General features: G+C 44.2%; 1 protein-coding gene across 1 annotated transcript in view; it reads right to left on the reverse strand.

Moving 5' to 3' along the window:
* Positions 1-8,265, reverse strand: part of MGAT4B (alpha-1,3-mannosyl-glycoprotein 4-beta-N-acetylglucosaminyltransferase B) — a 73,728-nt gene extending 65,463 nt beyond the window's left edge. Inside the window, exon 1 of the mRNA XM_083488150.1 lies at positions 7,812-8,265. Coding sequence (XP_083344276.1) covers positions 7,812-7,908 — 97 coding nt within the window. The 5' untranslated portion in view covers positions 7,909-8,265. The remainder of the gene's footprint in view (positions 1-7,811) is intronic.
* Positions 8,266-12,812: the final 4,547 nt, after the last annotated feature.

A 12,812-nucleotide genomic window follows, 5' to 3' on the forward strand; every position in this document is an offset into this window, starting at 1 on the left:
GTAATCTCCTGTTATCCTGTACAACAGGTAGCCTAAGCAAAAAGCAGATAAAGCCACAGACATCCATATAAGTTATCACCAGCTGGTAATAAGCCTGCATTGGGTAAGTGGATCACATTCTGTTTGAACTTGGTGCTAATTCAGATAAATAATTTGCTGGAAAAATTTCAGAATGTGTGACAAGGAGTCACTCCTTTGTGGAATGCAGCTGCCACATTGGAACATAATGGTTCAAGGGTTTAATTGCTACTTGGCCACCAGAGCATTTCCCCACCTCCAGATCATCAGTCAAACCCGTCACTACAATCAGCAGGAAGAAGTCAAGGCTACCTGGTAGCCTATTAAATAAATGGCTTCCGTCAACTTCCTAATGAGCAGGTTTCAGCTGAAAAAGCCCACAACTCTGCTTCCTTCACAGATTCAGTGTGGAGAGCGAGAGAGAGAGAGAGCTTCCAGGGGTGAAGGCAAACCACTACATTAGTAGCACTACATTAGCAACATGAGCCTGGGCAGTGTGTATGGAGGTCCTGGGCTGCCCAGACAACAAGGCCCCCTTTCTCAGGTTTGCTGATGTGGTCCAAAGGAAAGCAGAGCAGTATGTTTGGCAGCAGCTTGGCTGCAGGAGTTGCTGGAAGGAAGCATACAAGGTGCCATCCAACCGTCTTAGAGGCTCTTCTCCGGATTTGTGTAGGGTTTACTCCTTAGCCTTTTCTTCTCCTGAAAATATCCTGCAAGGCAGTGAAGGTTTAGGGTAAGTTTTCCTTCTCTTAGATGGGCTATCTTCCCAGGTTGATGAGTCCCATCTGCCCTTAAGCAGACAGAAAAGGATGTTAAAAAAATAATTTGAGGAACACATTGCTAAAAACATTGAGACATAAGATGTCAAGACAAGGAGCTCTTTATATTGTTATATGGCTCAGGAGTTGGTTAAGTTGCTCAAAACAAAGAGTAGAGATGAATGGACAGTTCTCTGAATGGAGAGTAGAAGTGGACTCACCCAAGGTTCAGTATTTGAAACTGTGCATTTTAACTTCATCATCATCATCATCATCATCATTTATATCCTGTCCATCAGGATGGGCTTCCCCATGAGAATTAGGAGTGAGAAGTGAGGTGGCCAAGTTTGCTGATGATATTAAATTCTTCAGTCATTAATACAAAAATAGTGAATAGCTCCAAAAGGATGTCTTCAAACCAAGTGAATGGTTAAATGGCAAATGCAGTTCAATGTATACAAGTGTAAAGTGAGGCATGTTGGGGCAAAATATATTAATTTCACATATGTGCTCATGGGGTCTGAACTGGCAGTGACAGACTAGGGACAAGACCTTGGGGTCATAGTAGATGATAGCTCAATGCAGATGCCAACCCAGTGTGTGGTGACTGTGAAAGAGAAAATTCCATGCTAGGGATCATTAGGAAAGGGTTTTAAAATAAAACTGCCAATATCATCATGCTGTTATACAAATCTATGGCAAGGCAGTATTTGGAATACTGTACGGTGGTACCTCAGGTTACATACACTTCAGGTTACATACGCTTCAGGTTACAGACTCCGCTAACCCAGAAATAGTACCTCGGGTTAAGAACTTTGCTTCAGGATGAGAACAGGAATCATGTTCTGGTGGCGCGGCGGCAGCAGGAGGCCCCATTAGCTAAAGTGGTGCTTCAGGTTAAGAACAGTTTCAGGTTAAGTACAGACCTCCGGAACGAATTAAGTTCTTAACCCGAGGTACCACTGTACACATTTCTGGTTGCCTCGCCTCAAAAAGGATATTATATAGTTGGAAAAGGCAACCAAAACAATCAAGGGAATGGAGCAACTCTTGCCTGTGAAGAAAGGTTGCAGCATTTGGGTCTTTTTAGCCTAGAGAAAAGGCAAGAGGTGACATGATAGAATTTTATAAAATTATGCATGGCGTGGCGAAAAGTGACAAGAGAAAAGTTTTCTCACTCTCTCATAATGCTAGAACTCATGGCATCCAATGAAGCTAAAGGCTGGAAGATTCAAGCACAAAGACAGTACTCCATAGCACATAGATAAACTATGGAATGCAACCAAGATAGTGTTTAAATTCATGGAGGAGAGAGCTAATAACAGCTACTAGTTGCAGGTGGCAAAGTTTCTGAATACCAGTTGCTTGAAACCACAGGAGAGGAGAGTGCTCTTTGACTCAAACCCTGGTTGTGTGTTTCCCACAGTAATCTGGTTGGCCACTGTGAGAACAGGAGGCTGGACGAGATGGGCCATTGGCTTGATCCAGCAGGCACTTCCTACATTCTTCTATCAAGTCAAGGCTTCCTTCTTCCCGCATCCCCTAAATCTGCTCCAGAGTCCCCCAACTCTCCATAGCATATTTTGAGGGTGCTTAGGGGAGAAGAGAGGAAAGTGAAGTCTCTGTTGTGAGGGTGGAAATCCATTCTGCTCACGTACAGGCAGCATTAGACACAACCCTATATAAGACACTGCTTGTTATTTGCAAATAGTCGATATGAGCATAGTCCATAGGCACATATTTTGAAGAAAGAAAAACTTGGAAGATTAACCCCCTTAGATAATGAGGCAGGGAGAAAATGCTGTTATTTTGATACATGAAGTTAAGAGGAGATGATTAATAGTGTGAACAACAAAAATAAACCGCAGAAAAGACTCTCCCTTTAATCTGGAGGATCATCTCAGTACAGTAGGTATGCTTACCTATGTGCCATTTCTTTTTTAAATAGAAAATCACATTCCTTTATCTTTTGCAGTCATCATACACACAGTCACATGACCATGTTTTCAAGTGTCCAAAAGAGCGGAATGCCAAAACAGATCATATGTAATATTTTCAAGAAAAAGATCCAAACAGCAATAGCTGCCATAAAGAATTTCTTCACTGATATCAGTCCCCAAATCTCTTTAACTGAAGCTCTGTAGGGAAATGGTTTTAATGAGATTTAAACCACAGCTGAAAGAACCTTTTAGCTGATGAGTAATGCAAAGGAAGCAAGTAACAGAAGCATCACAAAGCCAAAACCCATTATACAGCAGTAACAAAGACGCATTGTTTAAATGGGTAAGGGGAAGTAAAGTAGCCTTGAGACAGATGGATGATGTGGCCCTAATGACTTTTAAAGTGCAGAAACTAGCAGCAAAAGTAGAGACACTAAGTTAATAAAGAGGCTAAGCAGTGTGCAATGCACAATATCCATTAGCTTTGCCAGACTAACACCAAGAGCCATGAATGGCTATTCCTTTAAGCGGTTGCTTTCAAGTGCAGTTTGACAGAGGCCAGGCTTAGCAAAGCTGCCCCCATCCTTTACCCTCAAAGCAGCACTAAGAGCCCATGCCTGTAACTGTCCATTAACAGTATGCACCTTTTGTTTTGGGGCATTGTGAAAACAGAGTACTCCATAAAGGAGGCAAAGCTAAAGAAAATCATTATGCACAGTGTCCTTCCCTCACCTTTTCCAGTCTACCCCTGTCACAAAGATAACATGATGTCGACTGCATGATGGATTCGCTCTGCCTCGTAATCAGCGGCTCCCATTATTGCTGGCAACGATTTTGCAGATGCCCTTTCCTTACATGTATTCCCAGTGCAAATGTGATCAATGCAGAAAGGGAATAACATAATATTTTGCTGGCACTTGTACTCTGCTGTGTACATCAATCACCCTAGTTAAGAAGAGGAGCAACAAGTTTCACCAGGTTAAAATGTTACGCATATACCACCACCAGTGATGCCATTAGGCAAGCCCTGGGGCAAAATTCCACAGCACTCTTCAGCAGAATGAGTAGGAGCACCCATTACTATCAAAACAGTCCCCATAAGAACATAATCTAAAATTGCCTAACTGCGCTACTGTATCCTCTGCACATCTAGATCTACTTTTAAACACATCTGTTCCTCTTCCTAGTTATACTTCATTCATTCTATTAAAAAGGAAAACATGAGTGATGTGATGGGAACTGATACTCTTATGCTGTTATAAGATATAAGGTGCAACATGATAGCCAAATCTAATCCTCAGTAGCCCAGTATAATAATAATAATGATGATGATGATGTTAACCATATTATGAACAATTCATGAAAACAAAATACTTTGGGCACTCAGCTTACTGAGAGATGAAGAGCTGAGAAACCAGCTAATAGAAGTTGTATAAACAGCTGGGTAAAGTGGCAAAGAGAAAGAAACCCTGTGTCCAGGTAAGATGATTGAAGATGGTGAGGTTTGGCAGAGCTCTACAAAACACATTCCACACAACTAGGGAAGGACTATAGCTCAGTGGCAGAGCTTCTGCCCTGCATGCCGAAGGTTCCAGGTTCAATCCCAGGCATGTCCAGATAGGGCTGTCAATGTCCCCTGCCTTAAACCCTGGAGAGCCACTGCCAACCAATGTGGACAACTCTTGAGCTAAATGGACCAGTGGTCTAACTCCATAAAAGGCAGTTCCCTACATTCCTAACAGTAAAAAACAAAACAGCACTAAGTTTACTAGACAGAGGCAACAGTTGCCTCTTATTCAGTTAAGCAGGAAAGCCTTTCTATTCCAAGCACTGATCAATCCATATATACAATGGATTCTTTACGACCAAAACTACTTCAGGACTGTAGCTGCGAGTTATTGACAAGTAAAGAGAGAATATAGTCCTAGATCCAATGGCAATCCTCTCTTTTTCATGAGGTGCCCCCCATTAATGTATCGTGGCCCTCTTTGTTTGACACTGGTTTATGCATTCCATGCATGTATTAATTTCAGGGCCTTTTTTATCTCTCTGTTAATATTCTGTACCACCATAACAATTATTAGGTGAAGGAAGAAGACAAAACTCCCTCAATTTTTCTCAAATAGATAAAAATGTACTAGTCTTGAGAGAGCCTACTTTAGAAATTATTGCTTTCACAATGCAAACTTGTCCTACAACCACTGGCAGGGTTTTGCTGTTCTTCCAGCATAACTGATGGGAGCTAAGTGTATATATTAGCTTGTGGGTGGCGGTGCTAACAAGACTAAGGGAGTGAACTGCACAACCAGCATGATATTCCCTCTGTAACTTGATAGAAAGTTGATTTGATTTATGTTGCACTTAAATAGTTTTCTGTGGTGAAGAAAATAAGACAAGTTGCAAAATTATAACTGTGTGATCACTACAAGAAAGGGGATACTTGTGACCATAAATAGAATAATCCTTAGGCCTTTTGACAAGTAGATAACTAGATATTTCTACAAAAACAAAAGTGAGGTATCTGATAATCTTATAGCCCAATCCTAAAATCCAAAGCTCCTTTCAGAACAGACCTCTTTAAACATGTTGTTCTGTTATTCCAATAGCATAAGTAGTTAATAAGGATGCAGGTGTAACTCAGTAACTAAACTTCCATCTTGACAGACAACTGATGCTCCTCAGTCATTAAACTTACATCTCAGCAGTCAAGTGTCTACTTGTCTGAACTACTGTGCCAGCAATGTGGTGCATATAACTGAGGACAAGGATTGTTGTGCAACTGTAATACTGCAGAACTGTGGCACTGCAACTCTGATGAGGATTGGGACTGGGTTTACAACAGTATAGCAACCCCGATTCTTAATGCTGTTACACTGGAAATAACCACTATTGCCAGATGTGGTGTAATATAAGGTCATAAAGTGAAACAGAAAAGAACATGAGAAGATGTCCCAGAATGAACTGTGCCTGAAATGGTCACATCTCAAGACACCAACATAAAGTCCATTTTTACTACCTCCGAACAAAAATTGCTAGCACTACCTTTATTATTTTTGTTCACCATTGCGATTCTTAGCTCCCTGTTATCAAGGACCCCAGCAATAGTCCTTGATAAGAATCGTAGGTATAAATGCTTGCCCAAGTTCTTAATGTAATTATCCATGCAAGTCATCCTTAACACTGCCACTACCATACATACCATACATACATCAAAGTGCCCAATAAGAAGGTCTGGGAGGGACAAGTATAAGTTTTATTTTATTTATTCACATCTTGCCCCAACAATGCACAACATTTCCAAGATATGTTCCTATTGTGCATAAGGAGCAAGGGTTAGATTGTTCCACTGAGATTATAGGGGAACACTTTTATCTGCAATACATTAACTGTGACAAATTACTTTACAGGGGTATAACTGACTGGTCAGCCACTGTCCTTCATATTTTACAAAACACTTTATCTTAATATAGAAAATATATTTTCCAATACAGAGATCCAATTTCTGTTTATGAAAAAGTAATAGATGAAGTGGCCTCAAGAAAAGTAAACAAGTGAGTGGTGATGCAAATATTTTTCATCCTCCCACATTATGAAGTTAGCTGCCAGATAGTCTATCACCTTCCCAGCATATGCATTTTAGAGTGAAAAAACAACACTAGAGCCACCATTCAACACATTATTGTGTTCTTTCCAACATGAAGCTACAAGTCTTAAAAAGTAGCACGTGAAGCAGTTCTCGAAGACCTAATAACATGCCTCCAAAGTGGTCTCTTGCTCTACCTGCATCAAATGTGGTCCATCGTTCTACTTACATGCCTTAATGTGCCATAGCCATCACTTTACCAAAACGTAAAGGTAAAGGTAAAGGGACCCCTGACCATTAGGTCCAGTCGTGACCGACTCTGGGGTTGTGGTGCTCATCTTGCTTTAGTGGCCAAGGGAGCCGATGTACAGCTTCCAGGTCATAAGAGGTAAATTGCTTTTAGGGAGGCTCATGATTACAACTGTATTTATTTTATTTAAAACACCAACAGAGGAAGATATGGGGGAAATGCTTAATATTCAGATAAAATGCAAGATGTGGAAAGAGGGATGCAAAGAAGCACTAAATGTGTAAAAAAAGGAAAGAAAACTAGCGGCATAAGAACAAACTGCTTTATTTGATAACTGCTTGGCTGCCCTTAAATAAATACAACAATCACTGACAGCAGTGATGCAATGTCAAGCTAACCCACTCGCCTTCTCTCAACAGGCAAGCTAACAGATATCACACAAAAAGTCTTCAAGAGCACAGGTCAAGACTGGAGAACTCAATTTCCTCCCCTTCAGTTCACTTTGAGCAGTATAAAGTTCAGGGCCATTTTGAACACAAGGGTTGCATGCCCTGCCTGGCCACTTTGGCTACAGCCCAGAGTCAAAGACCTGCACACATAAAAACATCCTGTGTAAATAGGCAATGCTGGGAGTCTTAGATGTTCCATCAAAGAGCAGCCTAAACAAAACAAGGGTAAAAAAACAAAGGGAGCTAGGGTGAGAGACAACTACCTGTTCCAAGGAGGCAACCACAGAACAGATTTTGTCACACACTCTGTGAGGGCACAGAGAAAAATGTTGGCGGGTAGGTGGGAATCCTTAACCACCACTTTCTCAGAAAAAGGGAGCCTTTTGTGTCAGAAGCAGGAAAAGAGGAATTGAGGAAAAAACAAATGACCAGGCAGCAATCTGGGATGTGGGAAAGACCTGAAGAGGAGGCAGTGCTAGGCGTCAAGGAATCTGGGTTTTCGGGGGACTGCTCGCCTCTCCAACCCCAACAAAACTCGAAATGCGGTTCAGTTGCCAGAGGCACCCAGAAAAACATTTAAGTTGCATGTCAGGGTCTTCTGGCCTCATCCAGCACGAGGAGGGGACATTCTCAGCAGGTGGCGGCGGCCTTTTGGGGTCCCCTGGGGCGGGGGGAGATGCTGCCTCTCCCCCTCGGGTTCTGCCTGGGGTGGGGGCTCCCTCTCCCCTCTCCTCCCGGGCCAGGCGCAGTGCGTAAGGCGGGAACCCTCCCTGCCTCCCTCCCCGCCCGGCTCCGAGCGAGTCCCGTCCTTACCTTTGTGCCCGCCGAAGGCCCCGTACCAGGAGAGCGAGAAGAGCGCGCAGAGGCAGCCGAGCAGCAGCGTGAGGAAGGTGCCATTGCGGAGCCTCATGTCCCCCGTCTCCTCGGCGATGGCTGCGGCTGGAGAGGCCGCATGTCCCGGGCGCTACGCGGCGGCCTCAGCCTCCCGGGCCCGGCAAGGAGAGGCGGCGGCGGCGGCGGCAGGGGCTGCCAGTGCCCGGGCGGGCAGGCGGGCGGGACTCGCCGCCCCCGCCTCCTCCTCCCCCTCCTCCTTCTTCTTCGGCGCCTCCGCCCGCTGCCCTCATGCACTGGCCGCGCCCCACCGGGCCGCCGGCTCCAGCAGGCAGCAGGGGCTGCTCTCGCCGCCGTTTGCCTTTCCCCGGGCCTGGAGGAGAGAGGGGGCTGCCGTGCCGCCGAGGGAAGAGAAGGGGCGGAGATGATGGCAGCACCGTGTTAAAGGAGCCGCGCGCGCGCGCCTGGGCGCCGCCGGCAGCAGTCCGCAAGCGGGCAAGGGGGTGCCTAGCGACAGACACGTGCAGTCGGGCGCGTGTTGAAAACCGGGGTCGACGAGGGTGTGAGGAAGAGCGGCTGCCGAAAGCCGCTGGACTGTAGGGGCGACCTGTAGAGCAGGACACGCTCCCACGCCCTCGTGTTCGAGCTTATAGTTGGGTTAGTGGGCAGGAACCCACCCCAGTCGAAAGGAGAGGGGACTGTCTTATAATGGAGAGGAGGAAACCTTGTCCTACCTCCGGAAAGCTTAGTGACACCAGTTACACGGTCCTCGAACACGATGGAGAAACCTGCAGCAAACTCAGTCCACCATTACAGGCACAGTCGGGTTCACAGGTGCATTTTATGACGCTTTGTAATCACAGGTTCAACAGCACTGCTTTCCCATCCTCTCAGAATAATTTTTTTTTTTTTAGAGGAGCCAGTGCATCCATTAAGTTTCTAGTCATCAAATGCAGATCCATGTGTGAATGGGTGCTCAGTAAATGGTCCACCAAGTAGTCTTTTTCTGCAACTATGATGCACCGAAAATAAAGAGGAGGCATTTGTCATTCAAGCTCATTAGTGGGTTCGGTTCCAAGGAAGACTGAAGACAGGTTCAATTTTTCTGCTTCTTTTCCTTATCTTGCCCAATATATATTTATGTGGAGGTTGTTGGCACTGGCATAGAGATGCTCCACATGACAGCACCAGCCTTGTAGTGAATTATTTACAAATGTTAGCTACCACATGGGAGCATCACTGCAGGGACCATAATCTTTGAACCGACTATGGACTTTCATAGCACACACAGTGGGGAGTCTCTCCAAAGTTATGGCTGTAGATGCATATCCTTCAGTAACATTTGTCTGGTCATTTGATGGCAGAACACGTGAGCTGGCTCTATGAGGCTGAATTCACACATGCAGTTCATTGCTTAATTACTGATACAGCCTAAAGCTCAATACTCCAGCAGAGGCAGTTCTCATATTTAGCTTGAGTCATGATGCAGCATTGAGTAATCAAGTCATGAGTGTCAGAAGCTGCTGGGAGCTTCAGCAGGGAGCATCTAGGGTGAGCCCCATATGGCAGCATCTGATTGAGCATCGTGGCAACCCAGGTCTGCCACTGGACCCTCCTGGACAGGAAGGTCTATGTGAGGGTTTCCTGTTCCTGTGCAACAAACTCTTTGTGATGAATTCTGGTGTGTTCGTGGATTGTTTGGTTCTGATTCCTATTTTGTCCCTCATTCCTGATTCATGGCTTGCTCCTAGTTTGTCTTTCAGTCCTGACTTCTTCTGTTGGTCCTTTCTACTGGCATTGTCCCACAGCTTCTGACTCACCTCAAAAACCACTGCCCATGGCCCAGCCTGACAAATGAGGCAAACATTAAGGCTGCAAGCCTCAGTTGAGTGGCTATGTATATGACTGCAGTACAAGGGTGCATATATGTGTGAACTACCCTAATGCATGCATGCTGTCCCTCTTGACTCCAAAGGGACATTGTGAGAGAAAGTCTTAATTCCATTCTAAAATACTAAATGGCTTTACAGGACTCAAGAGGAAGACATAGGTTTCCCTACAGTATCTCCCAACACATAAAGTGTGTAAGGAAATCCATGAAACCACATACAGTACTTCTAAACATCAACGGCATAGGAAGAGGAGGAGGAGGAGGAGTGTAGGCGAATCTAAGTGTTATTTGCAATTGCCTTCTATCTCAAGAAACTGCATTAAACCTTTGGACTGTGTCTTGAGGTTATGGAGCATTCTGCAATGCCTACTCCTGTGTGCTTATTATGAAATATGGAGCCAGTAAAAAGAGGAATAGAGGATGCTGAGAAACTGCAAGGGAGGTAAAGTTAGCACAGGCAAAACTAGGCTTTATTTCACATGGGTCAAAGACCCAGTTTGACACACACACAGGCTGGGAGCTTCAATGGCTCCCCTCTGGAGCCTTCACCCAGGGCAAAAAAAACACGGCTAGCCTTCCTGTAGCTATGGCACTGTTAGTTGGTGGCAGCTGGAGAAGGGGGAAGCTGAAGAGTGGAAGAAAAAGAAGACAAGAAAGCCAGTGTGTAATAGTGAGTGGTTAGTGTCAGACTAGGACCTTTGAGAGAAAGCTTCATCTCCCCATTAGGTGACCTTGAGCCAGTCACTGTTTCAGCCTGACTCACATAGATAGGCTTCTTGTGAGGATAAAATGATAGGACCATGTACGCCATATGAAGCTCCTTGGAGGAAAGGTGGAATATAAATGGCATAATAAACAAACAAGCAAAAGATAAACAGGACCTCAGAAAGAAGACAGAGTGCGCAAGAAGGAATGGAACTAATAAACTGAAAATAACTTTCTGTAACAGACACTACTAAACAATTAGTTACAGATAACATCATGCACCATTGTCACTACCATTTGGGGATTTGATTGCACAATTGGGCAATTGTCAACCAGCCTTTACTCATTTGTAACTGAGCACTGTGTGCATTACATGTAACCAAGGCTGTAATCCTTTGCATGCTTACAAGGGAGGAAGCCAAAACAATACTTTTGCAAACCTTTCTGCCAATACCAGAAAGAATGGATTTGTGTAGGTGTTCATCTTGCATAATACTCTTTTCTTCAACTTCAATCACAAATACATTTATAGAAACCACTGAAGCAAAAAATAACTGTCTTGCACATCTACCTTTCCTTATATGAGAATTGATGGGCACAGTTCTTAATTTGTGTTTCACTTATTTTTATTCTGATGCCTTTTGACTTTATTCTGTATCTGATCTATTTGAATAAAAATATTGTGTGTGGTTTTCATTTTTTTTTAAAGCGAAAGAAACCTGAATCTTGAGGCAAGTGCAAAGACTATTTATGCATTTGTGTCTTGCAGAGAGTAAATCAATTTTAAGGATGGGTTGGGTTTATGAGTGATGTCATGGATTGGTTGGATGCAGAGGAATGGAAGGAGGAACCAGCTGGAGAACCCACAAGAGATGAAGGCTCAGAGCCAAGAGACTGGTGGTGGGACGACGATGAGTGGTCAGAGGGAGAAGACTGGGAGGAAGTGTTGGAAGCTGAAAATGTAACAGGGCTTAGTGAGCGGGAGGAGTCTGGGGCAGAGAGAGGTCCATACTCAGAGGCAGAAGCTGAAGCAGGACAGGAGGGAGGCCAAGAGGCACGGGTGTCTCCTCCTGCTGCTGCTGCAACAAACTCCCCTCCCCCAAGTCTCCCAGAACCAGGAGAGGCATGAAGAGGGCAGAGGAGAAGTTAGCTTTACACGAGCGCAGTCTTGGATTGCTTGGGGAAAACCCTGGGAAAGAGAAGACTTAAGCAGCTGTGGGAGGCAGGGGCTTTCAGTCTAGGCAACTGCTTCATGGGGGCAAGACCGGCCAGAAAAGAGTTGCTGTGTTCATTAGGCCAGACACTCCTGTGCAGATTCTGTTTTTGGTAATAAAGAGTTAACTCCAACTTGCTAGGTGCAATTTATTGCAGGCTTGCTCCTGTCAAGTGGGTAGTGAAAATAGAATGGTTCTCTACTCATATTACTGCCTCTGTTGTGTGGTTTGATAGTAGATTATCATGCTTGCTCTCATCACCATTCTGCTGAATTAAAAACAGGTACTGTTCCAGAGAATGGGTTCACACTGTGGCCCTGATTTGTGCATTTTTAATAGCTTTGTTCAATGAGGGTGTTCTTCATCCCCACTTACGTGTGTAATAGACCAAAGACAATGGCCAACCAAATGTCTATGGGAAACAGGACACAAACTTCTCCATCTATCCCCTTTCCTACCCTCTCACACTAAATCAACAAGTTTTGCTAGGTTCTACCACTTTATTAACTATCGTTATCAGATATGGCCTATGTGCCAATTGTTGGTTTTTGTTATTTCAAAACTATGTTTTACACACAGCTCCCTTGTCTTCTTGCCCCCAGTGGATAATTAAAGGAGTTTGAGAGGTCATAATGCTGCACACATTTGCTTGTACACAGGGTCATACATGTCATGTGCAGATTTTTTAAAATGATGTTTTGCAAAGGAGAAGACAATTAGAAACAACCCCCTAATGTGGCCAGTGTTATGGTGGTGGTAGATCAGGAGAACCCAGAATAAAAATTGGCTTTGGATAATTGCAGGCAGCACCACACAGCAGCAGCACATATATATCAAGAGTGAAAAATAAAATGTGGATAAAACACATGGTGCCAAAGATAGGCATAATCTCAGTCTAGTTCTAAAACCTGAAACATTTGCAGTGAAGTTTTCTGAGAGTTTGGCAAGGTGTTGGGGGGTGGGAATCCCTTTTCTGTCAAGAGTCTTAAACTAAAGGATCAGCACTAGAACATGCTGTGTGCCAGCATACACTCAAGGTTGAATCAGTATGCAAGCAAGGTTGAAAACTGATTTTTCTCCTCCTTTTATAGTTCAGCACTGGCTGTAGCTGGTTTCAGACTGCACCACTGTGCAAAAATTCTAATGCTTATTCATAAACCCACACAAGTATGC

The sequence above is a fragment of the Podarcis liolepis genome, assembly GCF_965112155.1.
Source record: "Podarcis liolepis genome assembly, chromosome: 2".
In the NCBI taxonomy this organism is placed as follows: Eukaryota; Metazoa; Chordata; class Lepidosauria; order Squamata; family Lacertidae; genus Podarcis; species Podarcis liolepis.